The sequence below is a fragment of the Panulirus ornatus genome, chromosome 73 (assembly GCF_036320965.1).
Source record: "Panulirus ornatus isolate Po-2019 chromosome 73, ASM3632096v1, whole genome shotgun sequence".
In the NCBI taxonomy this organism is placed as follows: Eukaryota; Metazoa; Arthropoda; class Malacostraca; order Decapoda; family Palinuridae; genus Panulirus; species Panulirus ornatus.
Window position 1 is genome coordinate 14,533,799 of NC_092296.1, and position 24,589 is coordinate 14,558,387.

Consider the following 24,589-nt stretch of genomic DNA (forward strand, 5'->3'; position numbering starts at 1 on the left):
CATTTCTTCAGAAGTTCAATATTAAAACTTTTAGAAAAGAAAGAAGCTACCCTAGACATCATGATCATTGCAGGTTATCATGAATTTCTTTTGCTGCTTTTCCATATCAGTATTTGGGATGATATTCTTAACACTTATAGTTTCAAAAACTAAAATTTTGTTTACTCCGTGAAGCATAAAGTATGTTCTTGTAACTTATTTTCAATCAGTAGGACCAATCTTTCTTTTTTTTTTCTATATTTTCACCAGATGCCCAAAAGAAACTTTTAGTACATCAGTTTAACTCATGTACCAGAAAAAAATAAGTAGTGTTGTATTATGAATATTTTAATGGACCTTTAACTTATACATTATTATAGATGAATTCAAATGGAAAAATTGTTTTGCATGAAATGTTGATTATCGTAGAGTTGAGATCCTGTTTAGAAAGATATAGTATGTCCCAAAACTGAGTGAGTGCAGTGTGTCAATATTTCAGTGTAAGTCTTTTGTTGAATGAACTTATCTCTGTTTGGTATGATTGCTTGCATGGATGGTAACTAAGTTCATCATAATGTTTAATCAACAATGATTGTATCGATAAAATCTTGTCAAATATTTATTGAATCTTGAGTAAATTTAATAATTGTATATTCTTTGTAAAGAAGTGCCTTTGAATAAGTATTCTTTGATGTTAGTACTCATAGGATAAATAATGTTAAAGTTTTAATAAAATATTTAATGTATTTCCTATCCTTGAGTTCGTTACCCTTAAACACAGCTATCTTTTATGAAAGATGAGTCTTTACATTAAATCTGAATTTATATACAACAAAACATATACATACAGTAAATCTACAGATAATTGCATATGGAACTATTTTCAGAGAAAATATCCACCGAGTGAAAGTTGAGAAATCCTCAAATATAAAAATCTTTACACATAAATACACAAAGAATTTATTTTGCAATAAACATTATCATAGTTGTGATTTCCATACAAGGCAGTACATATACTGTATACAGAAACTAAATTTCTGACCTGCTGATTAAGACAGAGAACTATACTATGAAATGTATAAAAAAAATTCTATTGCTACAAGGACAAACTCCACAAGGAAACAAAACATTCTAGACTTGCAATGACCAAATTAATCTAAATATTGGAAATGATTAGTGATCTGTTAAATTTTATAGCTGATCTTTTATTATGGTGATAATATTTTACTTTTGCGAGAACAGATAGAAATAAGTATATAAAATCTAACAGCCTTGGCCCCAAGACACGTTTCTCTACATTTCTCACTCTTGGCACACCTCTATTATAGTTTGGGTATCAGAGGAGCACAATTACTTCCTGTTTCCTTACTACACTTCCCCAGACCTCAAAGAGAAGCTACATACATGAAGTTAATTCATGGCTCAGCATTAAAAAAATATTATGGTTGTGGCCTTTATTACAGTCAGCAGTATGGAAGAGGAAATGTATATAATACTATGATAGTAAGTTTAATTCAAAATGGAAGAAAGCATTCCTTACACACCTGGGCTAAAGATAGATCTATGAGTAGAAAATAATATATCTGGTATTGGCTACCAGCATCCAGAGCATACTCTAGGACTCTTCACTGGAATTCACAACTCTTAGCTATACTAAAGTGTAAATACGCTTCAATAGAAACCATTACCCACAGCAATAGTAAATTACTCAGCACAATCACAGTGAACATTCATAACCAAATGCCACACATTTTCAGCTCCCGAAAAGAATGCAATACACAAAATAAACCATGATTCCCAAAGCTAATATTAAGACAGATAGCATCATAGCCACACGGTTTTCCCCTCGAAGGCTTCGTAGACTATTCTCATGCCGTGAGAGATGTGTTTTTATATCTTGAACTTCCTTTTCTAGTCGCTTCTTTTCCTCACTTGGATAATAACGCCTCCTCAATTTTGTTTCAATGAAGTCTAACCTGATAATACAAATGTAAAAATAAGTTAATTAATCACAATTTGTTTCATAATACATTACACTCTCTTATCAGTCATAACTTAACCCCTTGACTCATAAGATAAATTTCCCTTCTAACCCTGTGCATCTCAAACTTGCGAGGTAGTGAAAGGAAACAGACGAAGAATGGCCCAACCCACCCACATACATATACATAAAAGCCCACACGCACACATATACATATACAGATCATATACATATATACACATGTACATATCCATACTTGCTGCCTTCATCCATTCCCAATGCCACCCCGCCACACACGAAATAGCATCCCCCATCCTCCAGCGAGGCAGCACCAGGAACAGACAAAAAGGCCACATTCATTCACACTCAGTCTCTAGTTGTCATGAGTAATGCACCGAAACCACAGCTCCCTTTTCACATCCAAGCCCTACACACCTTTCCATGGTTTACCCCAGACACTTCACATGCCCTGGTTCAATCCACTGACAGCACATTGACCCCAGCATACCACACCGTTCCAATTCACTCCATTCCTTGCTCACCTTTCACCCTACTGTATGTGTATACTCTTATAATATCAAACAATGAAAAACTTCAGAAGTACATTTCATGTAATTGTGACACCAAAATGCTCTAAAAAGTGTGAGAGTAAAGCTAAGTGTCAAGTGAATTGCCACTATGCATTTACAATTATTCATTTTAACTTTGCCAAAAAAAATTTATGACAAATTATGCTTTATGTTATATAATAAAATGTTTCACTTTATAATCAATCTGATTCACTAATAATTTTTCATAACAGTAAAACTGTAAAATGAACAGCAGTACCAGTCTTACACAGTGTCGTCAAGGTCTTACAGGCCCTGGCAACTCTGCCTCCACTTGTTCTAAAAACACCTTCTCTTGCCTTGTCTTGATCAATCTCAATACTGGAAGAGTCAGGGACTGTAAAATGACTCCACAAAATCCAAAGACAGATCATCATCACTGTAAATGATAATGGAACATTTTCTGGCTGGTCCTCTAAATCAAGCTAAAAGCCTCAATTTCCTTCCTAGGAAACTTACAAGAATGTGCTGTCATTGGCATGGCAAGAGAAAGGCTGACTGTGGGGAGAAATTATTATGCACTTCCAACTTGACAACCTACCAGGCTCAGCAGGTGGCCCCTAAATAGGGGCATGAAACTCTCTTTATATTTACATACATTTAGAGAAGTCGCTCACCTTGCATAAATTCACGTTTGATGGAATTGTGAGTAACTTTCTTCAAATGTCAAGTATTTGCAGAAAATCAGTAAGGCAACATGATTTACAAAAATGTTAACATTTTGTTGTAAAAAACAAAAGCAAGAAAAATAACCAACATATGCATTCAAAATCAATATGGCAAGTCTGTATGCTTGGTAGATGTGAAGACCAACCAGTCTGTGTAGGATGTAGTGGAGGAATGCACTATGGCATTTGAGGTAAGTCAGCCTGCCATGTATAGCTACATCTGTGCTAGTTTATATTCTAGCACTTTTAGTAATCCACTGCTTATGGGTCCCAAACACATCTGTGACAGTGATTCTAGAGCTCCTGATGCTCCCAAGAATAAGAGGAAGCAATACAGAAGGGCCACATTTTAAGTTGGGACATTTAAAGCTGGTTTAGAGTCTTTAACCAATTAAGGAACATGGATGTCCAGAAAATTCCTATGACCTATTTTTAAGCTGCAATGTTAATTCTATTTTAAATCTAGTGTAGCACTACCTCAAGTCTCCTTATGCCATTAATGTCCCCCTGGTGTGTCCCCAACATTGTCTTTACTGTGATTTAAAGCTGTAATCCTGCAATAATGAGTCAAAAGAATCTTGCCAGCATCAAGAGTGAGACTTCATGATGTAAAAATTTTTTAAGAGTATCACACTTTAAATGGAAGTAAATGTTCTGAACCATTTAGGTGCTGATGAACACACAGTGGACATTGGAAGAGTGCTTGGCTTAGCTCCTATGATGATCAAAACTATTCATATTAGTGCAGAAGCTATGCTAAGACTACAGCAAGTACAGAGAATGTGAAAACATGTGCAACCACAACAGGTTGTAGCAGAAGCAGCCTTTTAGACCATATGGAGAAGCTATTGGCCTCTGAAAATGAAAACTAGTGATGCCGATTCAGGGACCTCCATGAGGACTGAAAGAAGAAACACGAGGAAGGCTCAGTAGCTGAAAGGTTTGTTGCTAGCCATGGGTGATACGAATTTTTCAAAGGCTTAAATATAAAACATCACGCTGACTGCTGAAGCAGCTCTAGCATTCCCTGCTCAGTTCAAACAAATCATCAAAGAGGATGGCTACTACCCTAAGGTGATTTTTAATGTGGATTAGACAAGGTTATATTGGATAAAAATGCCACATGTTATTTCAAAAGAGAAAAAGACAGCATCAGGATAATCTGGATAATGAAAATATTTCAAGACTGGCTGTTTACACATGCTATTCCAGCTTAGAAGGAATACTGTGCCAAGAAAGATTTAAATTTTAAGATTTTTCTGCTCATACTGAATGTTTAAGAGATAAGACTGACACTATTATCAGAGGATATATCAGTGACATGTGTCACAAGACATAAGATATGAGTCATAAAACTCACATCAGTATCTGAGGATGGCAGACTTGGCTATTCCTGTATTATGGGGTTTCCGTTACAGTAATACCAAGTATGTTCACTGAGTCAAGAGATATTATTACAGAACCGTCAAAGGAGAGACGAGTTGTGAGGAGTTATCAATAAAGGGATGGGTAGAAATTGGGTCTTGGAAGCATTATACTCAACAAGATTTTGTTTAGCCCAATGATATATCCTGTCCAAGTCTGAGTTTACTGAGGAAGCTGCATCAAGATGAGATGTAGATCAAGTGAGAGAGGTGCGAGCAGAGTTGAAGGATGTGGATGAATGCAGAATGTTGAGTTGTCAGTGTATGAGTGCATTGGATTATTTGTGGAGGAGAGGAAATTGTTGAAATAAAAGGAGAAAAAAGTGGAGGGTACAGGACAGAACCTTACGAGACACCTCTGTTGATGGAGAAAAGGGCTGAGGTTGATCCATCAACAACCACAGAGATAGATCTGCTGGAGAGGAAGCTGGATAGGAAGGAGCTAAGTGAGGGAGGGAAGCCAAAAGAGGGGAGCTTAAAGATGAGACCCTGATGCCACACCCTGTGACTACACGACTCCCTAGAATCTTTCAGGGATTATGACCAAACATTAGTAAGATAGGAAAGAATATCACCAGTGATCTTACCTTATGGAAGCCATACTGGTGATCAGAGAGAAGACTGTGATTTTTGAGGTGTTTGAAGATATGGGAGCTGAGGAGGGATTCAATGACTTTGGAAATGATAGATGTCAAAGCAATAGGACAATAATTTCACAGGGGTCAGAATAGTAACCCTTCTTTGGGATGGGATGTATCAATGAATGCTTTTAAGAAGAAGGAAAAGTCTTGGTTTTTAAACAAAAAAGCAAGCATAGGATGGATGGATGCCATCAACACCATAAGTCTTGCTTGTGTCCAGAGAGAAGTGCTTTTCGGACAGTTCATAATGATATTACAGGAGAAGGCATAGGATTAGTAAGAGGAGCATCAGGGGGTGAAGGAATGTTAGTCATCCAAGGTGGAGTTAGAGGAGAAACAGTAACCAAAGGGAGTTGCTTTGTCTGTGGAAGAGACAGTTATAGTACCAGCAGAATGGAAAAGTGAAGGAAAGGTAGAGCGACAGAAGTTGTTAAGAGATGCCCTTAGCTGAAGACCAGAGGAGGGAGAGTTTTTCCAAGTCTGATATGCCTGATCCCTTGCCTGAATGACCTGAGAACAGGAACGGTTGAACTATGGACTGGAAGAAGAGGGGACAATTCATTCCATTCCGACAAGAATAACCACTGCTATGTGTTTGGCAGAGACAGAAGCATCGTCACATAATCATAACCAGTTATATTAACCAATGACATAACTGTTATAATGAAACAAGATTACAAAATAAGCAGCCACTTATGAAGAGCTTGGTGTGATATCTTACAATTATTAGTGATTACTCTTGCCTTTCCCCTGGTATTCATTTACCTGCGTGTGTACAGGTTGAACTACAAGCAAGTAAAACATAAGGGAGTAGTTTGCAATCACAAAAACATACAAAAGGCTGCTTGTGTCAACCCTTTCACCGGGTCACTTGAAGCAAACATTCTAAAATGGGTTTCTAGTTGTGATTAGCTTAGTGTTGTGTCAGTGCTTTTGTTAATACATTATTCTCTGATAACTATAAAACAAAACTATCAATCTTCAGCATACTTCATTTCTCGAGGCTATGAAAAATTCTGCACATCAGTTTTCATGTATGATTTAGTACTCATATCAATGAAATGTGATGACGAAGAGTGAAGGTAAAACAAAAAAATTAACACTCACCTTTCATAACATTCCTTTATTTCTCTGGATGTGTCTTCAAGTTGGTTCATAACTGATGCAGTATGACTGTTGGATTCGTTTTTTTCCACCATCATGGACCTGTGAAATGGGATAATTCATGCTGCATAATCATCAACAGGATATCTTTGAACACAGAATCATTAATAAGTATCGGTGCTTTCTCAAAGAAATTTCATAGTCAAAGGAAAAATGATATGGTACATCAAGCCTGCAAGAATCTGCAAGTTTATCACAATCATATAAGGCACCTTGAACATCCTACAAGGAATGGAATTCATGAATATAATCAACCAAAGGAAAAGTCTGACTTTCAGCGCACACTGTACGACATGGCCCAAGGTTGATTAAAGGAAGGTGACATCATCTTGTTTTCAAGGCCATTCAACAGAAAAAAAGAAATCTCAGGGATAATCTATGGAAAGTTGGACATCTCCATTGTCACAGGCTACAGCTACAGGGCCCTGGGATAATTCCGAGAAAAACATCTCATGTTCCAGCCTGCCTCCAATATACCATTTCTGTCCAATAACTTCATGATGTACTGTTTTAGTATAGTGACACTTGGGCCACTGTTATGTGTGTGTGTGTGTGAGGGTGGGTGGCGGGCCTTCTGCCACCACTAGACATGTGGCGGCCTCGGGTGGGACACATGTCCCAGTGATCCCAGCGTGTGTGCCTCGGGTGGGACACATGTCCCAGTGATCCCAGCGTGTGTGCCTCGGGTGGGACACATGTCCCAGTGATCCCAGCGTGTGTGCCTCGGGTGGGACACATGTCCCAGTGATCCCAGCGTGTGTGCCTCGGGTGGGACACATGTCCCAGTGATCCCAGCGTGTGTGTGTGGCAATGCTTCAGCCACCATGTAACCACTTATGCCACTATTGGGAAACAATGCAAAACGACGCTCGTGTCAGACACCTGAGGTTTTCAATGGGAAAAAATATCCACAATGGCCAACGAGAAAAGGATTTGTTCACTGACATGACGCACAAACTATCATTCACAGCGGCGTGCTCAAGATTCAAACAGCCACAACTATTCAACCTGACATACGACTCGTTTTTTCACACGGGTCGAACCTGGTAACAGAAGAAAGAAAATGAAATCATGAAAGGACAACAGAATTCACGAAGACAGAGTCTACTATGGTGAAATTTCAAGGCGAAGTCGCACCTGCAGCCACCTGTCAACAAACAGCCGTCAGTCAGCTGTTGTTTACCTGGTCGCTTATACTCCTGTACCAATGGCTGTTGTCCTCATCATAGAAAACGAATTATGGATAATTTGTACAATATAAATTTTCTTAGAAATTAAAAAATATATATACTGTTGCATGATATAGATAATATTCTTGGAGTAATAGATACACTGATGTCTCCAAATTATCTTTTGTGGGTTCGAGCAAAGTTAAAATCACTTTCACCAACCCGGATGAAGTTTATTTCATCTGAGAAAATTAATGACCAAGATTGTTGTTTTCACTTTTTTATAGTAACCTATACTTGCCATTTGCAGACCATTCCCACCAATGTAAAGGATTTGTGACAAGACCTTCCATAAAGGAGAGAGAAGGGGACCAAGCGAGGATATTCCCTCAAAGGATCAATCCTCTTTTCTTAACCTACATTCACTGAGAACCAATCACTTTCCTCTCTTCCTACACGTACACATGCCTTACATCCTCGATAAAAACTTTTCACTGCTTCTAACAACTTGCCTCCCACACCATATATTCTTAATACCTTCCACAGAGCATCTCTATCAACTCTATCATATGCCTTCTCCAGATCCATAAATGCTACATACAAATCCATTTGCTTTTCTAAGTATTTCTCACATACATTCTTCAAAGCAAACACCTGATCCACACATCCTCTACCACTTCTGAAACCGCACTGCTCTTCCCCAATCTGATGCTCTGTACATGCCTTCACCCTCTCAATCAATACCCTCCCATATAATTTAACAGGAATACTCAACAAACTTATACCTCTGTAATTGAGCACTCACTCTTATCCCCTTTGCCTTTGTACAAGTGTTTTAGATATCTGGGAGTGGATCTGGCAGCGGATGGAACCATAGAAGCGGAAGTGGATCATAGGGTGGGGGAGGGGGCGAAAATTCTGGGGGCCTTGAAGAATGTGTGGAAGTCGAGAACATTATCTCGGAAAGCAAAAATGGGTATGTTTGAAGGAATAGTGGTTCCAACAATGTTGTATGGTTGCGAGGCGTGGGCTATGGATAGAGTTGTGCGCAGGAGGATGGATGTGCTGGAAATGAGATGTTTGAGGACAATGTGTGGTGTGAGGTGGTTTGATCGAGTAAGTAACGTAAGGGTAAGAGAGATGTGTGGAAATAAAAAGAGCGTGGTTGAGAGAGCAGAAGAGGGTATTTTGAAGTGGTTTGGGCACATGGAGAGGATGAGTGAGGAAAGATTGACCAAGAGGATATATGTGTCGGAGGTGGAGGGAACGAGGAGAAGTGGGAGACCAAATTGGAGGTGGAAAGATGGAGTGAAAAAGATTTTGTGTGATCGGGGCCTGAACATGCAGGAGGGTGAAAGGAGGGCAAGGAATAGAGTGAATTGGAGCGATGTGGTATACCGGGGTTGACGTGCTGTCAGTGGATTGAATCAAGGCATGTGAAGCGTCTGGGGTAAACCATGGAAAGCTGTGTAGGTATGTATATTTGCGTGTGTGGACGTATGTATATACATGTGTATGGGGGGGGGGTTGGGCCATTTCTTTCGTCTGTTTCCTTGCGCTACCTCGCAAACGCGGGAGACAGCGACAAAGTATAAAAAAAAAAATATATATATATATATATATATATATATATATATATATATATATATATATATATATATATATATATATACATATGTGTGTGTGTGTGTTAATGCAAGATTGAATAAATATGTATAATGCTGATAACAAACACTTTTGGAACTGTCAATATCTCATAGTTTTATCTCTCCCTATCATCAGTTCGTTGCACGTTAGGGTGTGTACTTGAAGCCTCAACAATCGCGTCATTGTAGTCGCTGACTCGCCTGGTTATTAGGTTAAGACCTTTGACCTCGCAGTAGCAAACACCTCCAGCGATGATTGCACTTACCACCAACTGTCGAGCAGACAAGATTGTATACAATGCATTTAAACGCTTCTATATTTGTAAGGAAATTGGTAATAGAACAGTTGCTCATATCACATATCAGTAGTATTACTTATTTCAGATTTTTTATGATGTATGATTACGAAATAGAAATGGAATATGTGAAATAAAGCTGTAAACTAAGATTTTTGCTATGCAGAGATGAAGACATGATGCTGTATACACTCAAGCGACAGAATTCTGTCGACTGTAAAGTCCATCTCAGAACTTACGAAAGTGTTACGAGATTACACGAGGCTGAAATGGCGAAAGCGTTCTATTCACAGTTTGGTATAAAAATGATATATAAGAAAACGAGATTCACTTTAAAGACTTGTCTGAGTAAAGGAACATCACATATGATGCTACGCTAGCGGACTAAGAATGAAATATTCATTATCTAAAGTTATGATATTAGTTCTGTGATGTTCTCTTTTGAAATACGATGAATAATAAGTTAACAGACATAAAAGAAATATATGGAGTGTTATTCTTAAGGAGTAATAGTAGTAGTAGTAGTAGTAGTAGTAGCTGGCAGTGGTCGCTGGCTAGTGTGTGCGTCAGGTGGTGTTGGTGCGTACATGTCCAGCGCTCCAGATGGATTAGCGTATTTAGTTCACATCAGGTAATGAAAGTTTGCTTGTTTGAGGAGTGAGAGCGAGACGTCGCTGAACCTCTGTGGGTTCCATTCACTCGGCCTCCAGGGCAGACTACGTCACGGGGAATCAGCAGTCTTCCCCAGCAAGGTAATGTTATCTGGCAGGTGCTTAAGACCCATTAAGTCACGGACAAGGGCAGGAAGCCAAGGTGTTGAAACGGGTAGTTACAGGACTTAGTCGGTCATGTAAGGAATATTAATGAAATCTTAGTGAAGGAGATATTTGTGCACCCATGACATAATCACCGATGTATAATGATCACATTGACCGAGAAAAGCTGAGATGTTTGGCCAATTAGAGTTTATTGCAGTGTACTTGTTCATGATGGAAGTGTTGCCTTGACCTTTGGGGCTGACTGGCCCACAAACAGGCCTGGAGTTGTCAGGTCGCCCCACTTATCACTAGACCTCTGGGGTATCATTACCCTGGCAGACATCCAGAGAACTGTATTAGGTATGAATTGGTTTGGTTAGAATCGTTTTCCTGGTGATTTTTGATGTCTCTCAAACAGTTCTGATTTTCATTTCTCTTGCCAGTCATCACTTTTTAGATGTCCCAAACTGTGATTTACTGGCCAGGAATCTAAGAGGTAATATTATTGTAATGCCTCGGTGTAGCACCTCTTATAGCTTTGGAATATGAATAAAGTTTCCCAGGTGTATGGTAGTGTGGAGAATGAAACGCCTACTCTGAAAGGTTGACGTGAAGTTATATTTATTTGATTCTAAAGTGATTGCCGGAAAGGAGGGGTTTTTAAAGAACGGGGGAACTGTGAAGTGAAAGAAAAGCCAGTCGGTTAAATGTGTAGGATTCAAGAGAGCCTTTAAAATTCCTTACAGAAAAAAAGAAAACTCAAATGTACTAAAATTGGTTGGAATGTACCAGAAGTACTTAGTGTATGTCATCCAGATTGCTAGAGATATGTTCGCATGAGTTGATACAACAATTGTTTAACATAAAAAAGAAAATATTCGTAGCCAGAGTAAAGAGTTAGTTTCTCAAATACTGATCACATGAAATAGTGTAATGATGTTAAAAACTGTTTTTATTTCTTTTATTAAATGAAAGAAAATCGTAGAATGGTAACAATAACCAAGAGATAAGTGTTATACACCTTAAATACCCAAGAAAAAATGTAAAACTTCTGGTGGTTGTGTAACTTAAGAACCATCCTGACATGTCTTCTGAAAAGGTGGTGTCGTTACCTTCTTTAAATAGTGTATTTTGGTATACTTTTTTTTTATATTAGGATGAATTTAACTTTGTTCCACCAGCTGTATCTCTATCTTGGCCCATCCATATTATTGCTACAGTCATAGTTAAATGTCATTGCAGTGAAAGATGTTGTGTTATATTACTTATTGTCCTTTGTTAAGTATGTAGAAACTCATAAAAAGAATATAGAAGCAAGTGAAATTATTACAGATGTCTACTAAGCGACATTGGCCCAGTTTTATTATAGACATGAATGGTTGTGATTGATGATGGCGTAATGGTTGAAAGCTTTATGAATGATTTCAATTTACAGAGATAATGTAGTATATACAGCATGGATTAATGGCAGAATGTGTGGAATGGTGTATTCAAGGATGGCATACAAGGATAGGGATAAGTGGAGACTCCTTTACTGTGGCCACCCGTGTTGATAGGAGTTCCCAGAAGGAATGGGTGTTAGGGATATAGATAGATTAGATCATTACAGTATTCTCTCTCTCCTGTCTCTAGGGATACAGGTAATGATTATTAATGAAGCCGTCAGCCATGGTGTCATCATCTATCTACAACAGTCATATTAGAAAGTGAGGCTGGGCCAAGGTCACTGGGTCGATATCTGTCATCATTTCACTTGCTAGTAGATTTTCTTATGCGTGTACGTGACTGTTTGTGCAGTACGGGAGGGAATACTATGCTTGTGGGCTCACCTCTTCTGAACTTTCTATACCATCAAGCAACCTTTCACCAAACCTTTGTAAACTGCCAGCATTCCCAGTCTCCCAGGTTAGTTTATTCCAACTGTCCTTCACCCTAATTCAATACCAGTACTTCATAATATCCTTCCTAGTTAGTTCCTTACCCAGCTCTTTGTGATGGCCTGTGGTTACTCTGGTGCTGCATCTCTTAAAGAACTGTTCTATGTTAATAGAATCTAGGTCCTCTATCCGTCCTCTCCTCCATTGTGAACAGCTTCATATCCTTCAGCCTGTCATTATAACTCAGTTCTCTTAATTCATGTACCACCTTAATTACTTTTCTCTGTACCTTCTCAGTCTGATCTTTGTGCTTCTTTAGGTGTAGTTACTAGACTTAAGAAGCATAATATAGTTTTGGTCTGATATATGAAGTGAATGATTGTACAAACATATCCGTGTCCATATATCTGAACGCAGTTGTTACATTTGCCAGCGGACATTTTGCCTTTTTCACAGTTTATATGTATGGCTCTGGCGATGTATTAGCCACAATGTCATTTCTTATATCTGTTTTACCTGTGCATTATTTTGATTTATTTTGTGATAGGTGTTAATTACACTTAGGTCATCTTTTGGTTTGTCCCATCCTCATGACTTTTCAATTCCTTGGATTAAATTTAGTTGGTCATTTATTTGACCAATTTTGGAGATTGTGCAGATCCTCATGTAGTGAGTTTATAAATGCAGCCTGTTCAATATTCTGTCTTTAAGCTGCTAGTTATAGTCTTTATAAATTGTTCTTTCTCCTCTGAAATAAAAGGAATGGCTCCTTAAAGTCAAGTATTCTCTTTGCCAAGGAGGATGTGTGTGTGATGGATGATGTAAACCCAGCTGGCCACGCAGCAGATGAAGGTAGACATCCCGACCAAGCTGTGCAGCTGCAGCAACAACAGCAAGTCATTCGCTCTCTCCGTTCTAGGGTATGTTCCTCCTTAAGCATGATGTACTTGCAACTAGCATTAATTTGCAACCAGTTGAGGCATGTTTAGTCTTTATGTACCAATTTTTACTTGGACAGATTTGAGGGATTATTCTGAATGAATGACGAGGTCTTGTATAGGTTACAGTAGTTTTCATGTAATATTTTATTTTTCCCTATGGATGTGCTTTTATCACTGATGAGATTGCAGCTTTTAAGTTGTGTACTGTAAGTGTATTTTAATGTATTCTCTGCAAAACGCTTGCTAAAATCTTTGATGAGTTACATCATGGAGTAGATGATTAGGATTGTTTTTCAATGTTATATGATGCTCTAGTCATGACTTATGATGTTTCTTCATTTATTTGCTTGTTGGCCTTATTGTGGCTGTGCTTTTGCATGATGGAAAAAGTTGTCACCCTGCAAATATTTGTCCATAATGCTACACTCGCCTGTGTTCAGTAAAAAGAGCACTGAAATTTCTAACCCAGGCTGTATCTCACACTTGCCTAAACCTAGGTTGAGCACTAGGGGTAAAGCCCTTGGTTTCAGGGTTTGGTTAGGTTTGGTTTGTATTTAGGTTGTTTGGTTAGGTTTGGATATTGGCTCAGGTTTGTGATGTTTTTCAAGACCTTCATTTTGTAAATTTTCTCTTTTAAACTGTACATTTTACCTTTGTCTATGTTGTTCTCCTCACCATCAGTATTGATGTTGAAAGTAATATATATTTTATTCAAAATTGGGAAACAATTAACTAAAAAGAAGCACTGAACAGAACATTTTGGCCTAAGAATTACTAGCAGTAAGCATGTGTCCACATAGTATGATTTTCCCATAATTGCACACCGATCATGCAGATTAAACAGTGGACAGATGCTCTCTGTATATGGAATAGTAATTTTGACTTTTTTTTTTTTTTTTGATGTGTGCATAGTCAAAGGAGAAATTTTGAGATTTCTACACTCATTTTACCTGTTCAGAATGATTCTTAGAGCATGCCTAGAAGTGGTCATGTAGTATGAGTGGGAAAGATCATGGTGGGTCTATGCAATAATTCTGTTAATGAAAAATTTTCATCATTTGAATATTATTTAAATGTACTATTAATCAATATAACTCTTAGATTTTTGAATTAGAGAATAGCTAATTCTGTTTTAACATAAACTCTTGTTTCAGCAACGGAGCTATGTTCGTTTTGTAAACCGCACTCAACGAACTGTAGATGTCATTTGGTTAGATTATAACGGAGTTCGTCAGAAGTATAAGGTACGGTGTAGATAATCTGCTTATGTTGTTGACACAGTCTTAAACTTTCAGTAGCTCATTTTAACTTAGAGAAACAGTTTATTGTAGTTATTGGACCCTGTGAATTGGGAAAATTGAAGCTTTGACTTGTCAAGTAAGGGCGTTCAGATAAGAGTTAATCATGGAATCATAGAAAATGAGCCATGATGACCACCAAACCTTTTGTCTGCAAGTGCCAGCTCATCAGAAATTTTCATCTCAAATTACCATTTTGAACCTTCTGTTAGAGTGTCAAGCTAGCTGAAGCTTCTTTATACACACTTGTGTGGTACTGTAGAGTATATCTAGTTCTACCTCTGGTGTTGCGGCATTTTTAAACTGTAAAAGTTTGTTAAGTGTTGTAAGATGTTGGGTTATGTTACTTATGATCTGTATGGTGAACATATTAAATGATGAAAAAGGCTTTTTATGAAGGCTTCAGGTACCCTGAATAGTGTTAGAACCATATATGATGACAAATAACTTTTATTAACCGAGAATGAGTGTGTTTGTTCTTCAATTTTCCTTTAGTTAGCAAATATTGTAAAGCAGCATCCTATAGCCTTACTGTTGAATTGTTATTGATCTCACTATGTTGATGGATTATTGGGATGACAAGAAGTGTTTGATGACCAGCAGGGGCAGAAGAGTATAACTCACAATTCTGATTGAAATTTGATGTTTGTGCTTATTCCAACATCATCATGACCATTGCACACTTCAAAGATCTTTGGTCCCCAAATTTTGGCATTATGTGGCCCAAGGTTTGTCTTTCATCTACCACACTTTTCCTCTGTGTCACATATTGCTCTCCTAATTCTACAAATTTTGAATCTTTCTTCAACTAAACTCCTACCATGAGACTGTGACACCCTCTCACTGGCAAGCCAATATCGTCTACCTCAGGGATTTCAGTGCTCATCATAGGGAATGGTTGAATTCCATCATACGGAAGGTGGAGGGATTGAAGCCCTCATGTTCTCTATTCTTGATCATTTAGAGCAAATTGTATCCCACTCTACTCATGTTCCTGACCAAAGTGACCACTCTCCTAATATTTTGGATGTGTTTTTCACTTCTAGTTCATCCCACTGTAAGTGCACAATAATGCCCCTAATTGGTTCATCTTATTACACCCTTGTAAATGTACCTATTCTAACGGCACTTCTTCCTCCAGCAGCCCCCTTTAAGTATAAATACTGGCACCTCAACAAAGCTGACTGGAATAACTTATGTAGCTTTTTTTCTGAATTTCCTTGAGTGAATTACTGTCTCATATGTGGTGATTCTTCTGTCTCCATTAAAAACATAGCAGAGCTTATTCTTGCGGGAATAGAAGCATTTATTCCCTCTTCCTCCAAGACAACCTCTTCATCCAGTCCATGGTTCAACCGTTTCTGGTCTGAGGCCATTCAGGCATATTGGACTTGGAAAAACTCTCCTTCCTCAGGCTCCTATTCAGCTTTTATCACTGCCCATAATCATTGTAAGCATATTATTTACAAGCCAAAGCATTCTTTTATTCAAAGGAAGTACAATGACCTCTCCTCTTCATCCACTACTAGGTCTTTCTGGTCTACAGCTAAGGGCATCTCTGACAACTTCTTTCTCTATACCTTTTCATCATTTTTTCATTCTGACGATACTATAGCCATTTCTCCCGTTAGACAAAGCAACTCTCTTTGGTTCCTATTTCTTTTCCAACTACACTTTGGATGACTCTGACATTCCTTCATCCCCTGATGGTTTTCTTACTAATTCTCTGCCCCTCCCTGTAATCTACTTTTGGATGGTTTGAAAAGCACATCTCTAACTGGATACAAGCAAGGCTTATGGACCTGATAACATCCACCCCTGTGTACTGAAAGATTATTGACAGTTGAGTCGAAAGTGGCCCATAATATAAACTGTCCCAGGCTAATTTCTAAACTTGTCCCTCTTGCCCTACACCTTAATGTTGGTTAACTTTACCTCTTCTATAGGTATTACTTTGGATTTTGCCCCCCAGAGCTAGCTGCTTGTGTTCCCCCACCACTAGCTAGATGACACAGTACTCGGTAAACTGATGCATCACATGATTACTGCATGGCCATTGGCAACTCAAGGGTGGGCCATTTTAACAACTGCTTCTTTCCCTGCTTGTCAAAGTTTTGGATTTCTCTACCTTCTCATATTTTTTTATGATATCTATGACTTAGCAATGAAAAGACAGGTTTTTCACTTCCTCCAAAATTTGTAAATACTTCCGCTTGTATTTTCTTTTTCCCTTTCATTATTCTCTCAATATTTAAGTGAAGGCCCGGCCTTGATGTGGACTTTTGTCCATGACTGGAGCCTTCAACATAAAAGATGCTGAAGTTGGTTTTTTGAGTGCTTGCCTCATCTAGCAGGCATCTTGTATTATTCAGAGGCAGTTTTCGGTCAGTTAACTGTTCCTGGAGCAAGTATCAATATGTTTTGGATTGTAAGCCATTTCCAGTTGCCAATCTAAACTGGCATTTTTTTTCATAATTGTATGGTATGTTGTAAGCCTCTTTAAAATGCTTTGTATTTTCTTGATATTATTAAGCTCTTTCCATTATGATTTAATCATAAAAAACTGGCAGAGGTTAAGAGTGGAAACTATGGTTGCTTTATGGTCATTAGGTCAGTCTAGTTATGATGTCTTAACTTTATTAATTTATTTTATGATACTGAACCGCCGTCTCCCGTGTTAGCGAGGTAGCGCAAGGAAACAGACGGAGAATGGCCCAACCCATCCACGTACACATGTATATACATAAATGCCCACACATGCATATACATTTCAACATATACATACATACATATACATATACATACATTTTGAAGGTTTGTTGAATGTGTTTGATGATAGAGTGGCAGATATAGGGTGTTTTGGTCGAGGTGGTGTGCAAAGTGAGAGGGTTAGGGAAAATGATTTGGTAAACAGAGAAGAGGTAGTGAAAGCTTTGCGGAAGATGAAAGCCGGCAAGGCAGCAGGTTTGGATGGTATTGCAGTGGAATTTATTAAAAAAGGGGGTGACTGTATTGTTGACTGGTTGGTAAGGTTATTTAATGTATGTATGACTCATGGTGAGGTGCCTGAGGATTGGCGGAATGCGTGCATAGTGCCATTGTACAAAGGCAAAGGGGATAAGAGTGAGTGCTCAAATTACAGAGGTATAAGTTTGTTGAGTATTCCTGGTAAATTATATGGGAGGGTATTGATTGAGAGGGTGAAGGCATGTACAGAGCATCAGATTGGGGAAGAGCAGTGTGGTTTCAGAAGTGGTAGAGGATGTGTGGATCAGGTGTTTGCTTTGAAGAATGTATGTGAGAAATACTTAGAAAAGCAAATGGATTTGTATGTAGCCTTTATGGATCTGGAGAAGGCATATGATAGAGTTGATAGAGATGCTCTGTGGAAGGTATTAAGAATATATGGTGTGGGAGGAAAGTTGTTAGAAGCAGTGAAAAGTTTTTATCGAGGATGTAAGGCATGTGTACGTGTAGGAAGAGAGGAAAGTGATTGGTTCTCAGTGAATGTAGGTTTGCGGCAGGGGTGTGTGATGTCTCCATGGTTGTTTAATTTGTTTATGGATGGGGTTGTTAGGGAGGTAAATGCAAGAGTTTTGGAAAGAGGGGCAAGTATAAAGTCTGTTGGGATGAGAGAGCTTGGGAAGTGAGTCAGTTGTTGTTCGCTGATGATACAGCGCTGGTGGCTGATTCATGTGAGAAACTGCAGAAGCTGGTGACTGAGTTTGGTAAAGTGTGTGGAAGAAGAAAGTTAAGAGTAAATGTGAATAAGAGCAAGGTTATAAGGTACAGTAGGGTTGAGGGTCAAGTCAATTGGGAGGTGAGTTTGAATGGAGAAAAACTGGAGGAAGTGAAGTGTTTTAGATATCTGGGAGTGGATCTGGCAGCGGATGGAACCATCGAAGCGGAAGTGGATCATAGGGTGGGGGAGGGGGCGAAAATTCTGGGGGCCTTGAAGAATGTGTGGAAGTCGAGAACATTATCTCGGAAAGCAAAAATGGGTATGTTTGAAGGAATAGTGGTTCCAACAATGTTGTATGGTTGTGAGGCGTGGGCTATGGATAGAGTTGTGCGCAGGAGGATGGATGTGCTGGAAATGAGATGTTTGAGGACAATGTGTGGTGTGAGGTGGTTTGATCGAGTGAGTAACGTAAGGGTAAGAGAGATGTGTGGAAATAAAAAGAGCGTGGTTGAGAGAGCAGAAGAGGGTGTTTTGAAGTGGTTTGGGCACATGGAGAGGATGAGTGAGGAAAGATTGACCAAGAGGATATATGTGTCAGAGGTTGAGGGAGCAAGGAGAAGAGGGAGACCAAATTGGAGGTGGAAAGATGGAGTGAAAAAGATTTTGTGTGATCGGGGCCTGAACATGCAGGAGGGTGAAAGGAGGGCAAGGAATAGAGTGAATTGGAGCGATGTGGTGTACCGGGGTTGACGTGCTGTCAGTGGATTGAATCAAGGCATGTGAAGCGTCTGGGGTAAACCATGGAAAGCTGTGTAGGTATGTATATTTGCGTGGGTGGACGTATGTATATACATGTGTATGGGGGGGGGGGTTGGGTCATTTCTTTCGTCTGTTTCCTTGCGCAACCTCGCAAACGCGGGAGACAGCGACAAAGTATATAAAAAAAAAAAAAATATATATACATACACAGACATGTACATGTCCATGCTTGCTACCTTCATCTATTCCCATCGCCACCTTGCCACACACGAAATAGCATCCCCCCCTCCAGCTAGGCAGTGCCAGGAACAGACAGAAAAGGCAACATTCGTCCCCACTCAGTCTCTACCTGTCATGTGTGATGCACCGAAACCACAGCTCCCATTCCACATCGTGCCTTAACTATATTTATTTATTTATTTATTTTGCTGTGTCGCTGTCTCCTGCGTTTGCGAGGTAGCACAAGGAAACAGACGAAATAAAATGGCCCAACCCACCCCCATACACAATGTATATACATACACGTCCACACATGTAAATATACATGCCTATACATCTCAATGTACACCTATATATTCACACACAGACACATACATATATACCCATTCATACAATTCACACTGTCTGCCTTTATTCATTCCCATTGCCACCTCGCCACACATGGAATGCCATCCCCCTCCCCCCTCATGTGTGCGAGGTAGCACTAGGAAAATACAACAAAGGCCCCATTCGTTCACACTCAGTCTTTAGCTGTCATGCAATAATGCCCGAAACCACAGCTCCCTCACTACATCCAGGCCCCACACAACTTTCCATGGTTTACCTTAGACGCTTCACATGCCCTGATTCAATCCACTGACAGCACGTCAATCCCGGTATACCACATCGATCCAATTCACTCTATTCCTTGCCCTCCTTTCACCCTCGTGCATGTTCAGGCCCCGATCACTCAAAATCTTTTTCACTCCATCTTTCCACCTCCAATTTGGTCTCCCACTTCTCCTCGATCCCTCCACCTCCAACACATATATCCTCTTGGTTAATCTTTCCTCACTCATTCTCTCCATGTGCCCAAACCATTTCAAAACACCCTCTTCTGCTCTCTCAACCACGCTCTTTTTATTTCCACACATCTCTCTTACCCTTACATTACTTACTCGATCAGACCACCTCACACCACACATTGTCCTCAAACATCTCATTTCCAGCACATCCATCCTCCTGCGCACAACTCTATCCATAGCCCACGCCTCGCAACCATACAACATTGTTGGAACCACTATTCCTTCAAACATACCCATTTTTGCCTTCCGAGATAATGTTCTCGACTTCCAAACATTCTTCAAGGCTCCCAGGATTTTCGCCCCCTCCCCCACCCTATGATCCACTTCCGCTTCGATGGTTCCATCCGCTGCCAGATCCACTCCCAGATATCTAAAACACTTTACTTCCTCCAGTTTTTCTCCATTCAAACTTACCTCCCAGTTGACTTGACCCTCTACCCTACTGTACCTAATAACCTTGCTCTTATTCACATTTACTCTTAACTTTCTTCTTTCACACACTTTACCAAACTCAGTCACCAGCTTCTGCAGTTTCTCACATGAATCAGCCACCAGTGCTGTATCATCAGCGAACAACAACTGACTCACTTCCCAAGCTCTCTCATCCACAACAGACTTCATACTTGCCCCTCTTTCCAAAACTCTTGCATTTACCTCCCTAACAACCCCATCCATAAACAAATTAAACAACCATGGAGACATCACACACCCCTGCCGCAAACCTACATTCACTGAGAACCAATCACTTTCCTCTCTTCCTACACGTACACATGCCTTACAACCTCGATAAAAAATTTCACTGCTTCTAACAACTTGCCTCCCACACCATATATTCTTAATACCTTCCACAGAGCATCTCTATCAACTCTATCATATGCCTTCTCCAGATCCATAAATGCTACATGCGAATCCATTTGCTTTTCTAAGTATCTCTCACATACATTCTTCAAAGCAAACACCTGATCCACACATCCTCTACCACTTCTGAAACCACACTGCTCTTCCCCAATCTGATGCTCTGTACATGCCTTCACCCTCTCAATCAGTACCCTCCCATATAATTTACCAGGAATACTCAAACTTATACCTCTGAAATTTGAGCACTCACTCTTATCCCCTTTGCCTTTGTACAATGGCACTATGCACGCATTCTGCCAATCCTCAGGCACCTCACCATGAGTCATACATACATTAAATAACCTTACCAACCAGTCAATAATACAGTCACCCCCTTTTTTAATAAATTCCACTGCGATACCATCCAAACCTGCTGCCTTGCTGGCTTTCATCTTCCGCAAAGCTTTTACTACCTCTTCTCTGTTTACGAAATCATTTTCCCTAACCCTCTCACTTTGCACACCACCTCGACCAAAACAACCTATGTCTACCACTCTAGCATCAAACACATTCAACAAACCTTCAAAAATACTCACTCCATCTCTTTCTCACATCACCACTACTTGTTATCACCTCCCCATTTGCGCCCTTCACTGAAGTTCCCATTTACTCCCTTGTCTTACGCACTTTATTTACCTCCTTCCAAAACATCTTTTTATTCTCCCTAAAATTTAATGATACTCTCTCACCCCAACTCTCATTTGCCCTCTTTTTCACCTCTTGCACCTTTCTCTTGACCTCCTGTCTCTTTCTTGTATACATCTCCCACTCAATTGCATTTTTTCCCTGCAAAAATCGTCCAAATTCCTCTGTCTTCTCTTTCACTAATAATCTTACTTCTTCATCCCACCACTCACTACCCTTTCTAATCAACCCACCTCCCACTCTTCTCATGCCACAAGCATCTTTTGCGCAATCCATCACTGATTCCCTAAATACATCCCATTCCTCCCCCACTCCCCTTACTTCCATTGTTCTCACCTTTTTCCATTCTGTACTTAGTCTCTCCTGGTACTTCCTCACACAAGTCTCCTTCCCAAGCTCACTTACTCTCACCACCCTCTTCACCCCAACATTCACTCTTCTTTTCTGAAAACCCATACAGATCTTCACCTTAGCCTCCACAAGATAAAGATCAGACATCCCTCCAGTTGCACCTCTCAGCACATTAACATCCAAAAGTCTCTCTTTCACGCGCCTGTCAATTAACATGTAATCCAATAACGCTGTCTGGCCATCTCTCCTACTTACATACGTATACTTATGTTTTTTTTTTTTTTTTTTTTTTTTTTTTTTTTTTTTTTATACCTCGTCGCTGTCTCCCGCGTTTGCGAGGTAGCGCAAGGAAACAGACGAAAGAAATGGCCCAACCCCCCCCCATACACATGTACATACATACGTCCACACACGCAAATATACATACCTACACAGCTTTCCATGGTTTACCCCGGACGCTTCACATGCCTTGATTCAATCCACTGACAGCACGTCAACCCCTGTATACCACATCGCTCCAATTCACTCTATTCCTTGCCCTCCTTTCACCCTCCTGCATGTTCAGGCCCCGATCACACAAAATCCTTTTCACTCCATCTTTCCACCTCCAATTTGGTCTCCCTCTTCTCCTCGTTCCCTCCACCTCCGACACATATATCCTCTTGGTCAATCTTTCCTCACTCATTCTCTCCATGTGCCCAAACCACTTCAAAACACCCTCTTCTGCTCTCTCAACCACGCTCTTTTTATTTCCACACATCTCTCTTACCCTTACGTTACTTACTCGATCAAACCACCTCACACCACACATTGTCCTCAAACATCTCATTTCCAGCACATCCATCCTCCTGCGCACAACTCTATCCATAGCCCACGCCTCGCAACCATACAACATTGTTGGAACCACTATTCCTTCAAACATACCCATTTTTGCTTTCCGGGATAATGTTCTCGACTTCCACACATTTTTCAAGGCTCCCAAAATTTTTGCCCCCTCCCCCACCCTATGATCCACTTCCGCTTCCATGGTTCCATCCGCTGACAGATCCACTCCCAGATATCTAAAACACTTCACTTCCTCCAGTTTTTCTCCATTCAAACTCACCTCCCAATTGACTTGACATACTTGATATACTTGATATACTTATGTATATCTCGCTTTTTAAACCAGGTATTCCCAATCACCAGTCCTTTTTCAGCACATAAATCTACAAGCTCTTCACCATTTCCATTTACAACACTGAACACCCCATGTATACCAATTATTCCCTCAACTGCCACATTACTCACCTTTGCATTCAAATCACCCATCACTATAACCCGGTCTTGTGCATCAAAACTACTAACACACTCATTCAGCTGCTCCCATAACTCTTGCCTCTCATGATCTTTCTTCTCATGCCCAGGTGCATATGCACCAATAATCACCCATCTCTCTCCATCAACTTTCAGTTTTACCCATATTAATCGAGAATTTACTTTCTTACATTCTATCACATACTCCCACAACTCCTGTTTCAGGAGTAGTGCTACTCCTTCCCTTCCCCAGGGATATATTTATATATATCCTCACCTGGCCCCCTTCTCTGTTCCTTCTTTTGGAAAATTAGAAAGAAAAAAAAAAAGAGAGGGGAGGATTTCCAGCCCCCTGCTCCCTTCCCTTTTAGTCGCCTCCTACGACATGCAGGGAATACGTGGGAAGTATTCTTTCTCCCCTATCCCCAGGGATAGGTTGTAGATTTATGAGCTGAAAAAGGACTGGTGATCGGGAATACTTAGTTTAAAAAGAGATATACATAAGTATACGTATGTAAGTAGGAGAGATGGCCAGAGAGCGTTATTGGATTATGTGTTAATTGATAGGCGCGCGAAAGAGAGACATTTGTATGTTAATGTGCTGAGAGGTGCAACTGTAGGGATGTCTGATCATTATCTTGTGGAGGCGAAGGTGAAGATTTATAGAGGTTTTCAGAAAAGAAGAGAGAATGTTGGGGTGAAGAGAGTGGTGAGAGTAAGTGAGCTTGGGAAGGAGACGTGTGAGGAAGAACCAGGAGAGACTGAGTACAGAATGGAAAAAGGTGAGAACAAAGGAGGTAAGGGGAGTGGGGGAAGAATGGGATGTATTTAGGGAAGCAGTGATGGCTTGCGCAAAAGATGCTTGTGGCATGAGACGCATAGGAGGTGGGTTGATTAGAAATGGTAGTGAGTGGTGGGATGAAGTAAGGTTATTAGTGAAAGAGAAGAGAGAGGCATTTGGACAATTCTTGCAGGGAAAAAATGCAAATGAGTGGGAGATGTATAAAAGAAAGAGGCAGGAGGTCAAGAGAAAGGTGCAAGAGGTGAAAAGGAGGGCAAATGAGAGTTGGGGTGAGAGAGTATCATTAAATTTTAGGGAGAATAAAAAGATGTTTTGGAAGGAGGTAAATAAAGTGCATAAGACAAGGGAGCAAATGGGAACTTCAGTGAAGGGGCAAATGGGGAGGTGATAACAAGTAGTGGTGATGTGAGAAGGAGATGGAGTGAGTATTTTGAAGGTTTGTTGAATGTGTTTGATGATATAGTGGCAGATATAGGGTGTTTTGGTCGAGGTGGTGTGCAAAGTGAGAGGGTTAGGGAGAATGATTTGGTAAGCAGAGAAGAGTAGTAAAAGCTTTGCGGAAGATGAAAGCCGGCAAGGCAGCAGGTTTGGATGGTATTGCAGTGGAATTTATAAAAAAAGGGGGTGACTGTATAGTTGACTG

At 39.9% G+C, this 24,589-nt stretch overlaps 2 protein-coding genes across 2 annotated transcripts in view; one reads left to right on the top strand and one right to left on the bottom strand.

The window, feature by feature from the left end:
* Positions 1-703: 703 nt before the first annotated feature.
* LOC139748263 (coiled-coil domain-containing protein 167-like) lies at positions 704-7,657 on the bottom strand. Its single transcript, XM_071661214.1, has 3 exons — positions 7,603-7,657; positions 6,409-6,507; positions 704-1,955 (listed from the first exon to the last, which is right to left on the bottom strand). The coding sequence occupies exons 2-3, from the start codon at positions 6,501-6,503 to the stop codon at positions 1,733-1,735; spliced, it is 318 nt and encodes a 105-aa protein (XP_071517315.1). The 5' UTR covers positions 6,504-6,507; positions 7,603-7,657; the 3' UTR covers positions 704-1,732.
* Positions 7,658-10,217: 2,560 nt separating this feature from the next.
* The window catches only part of LOC139748229 (uncharacterized), an 86,540-nt gene continuing 72,168 nt past the window's right edge, over positions 10,218-24,589 (top strand). Inside the window, exons 1-3 of the mRNA XM_071661088.1 lie at positions 10,218-10,328; positions 13,009-13,131; positions 14,307-14,396. Of these exons, the coding sequence (XP_071517189.1) occupies positions 13,024-13,131; positions 14,307-14,396 (198 nt within the window). The 5' untranslated portion in view covers positions 10,218-10,328; positions 13,009-13,023. The remainder of the gene's footprint in view (positions 10,329-13,008; positions 13,132-14,306; positions 14,397-24,589) is intronic.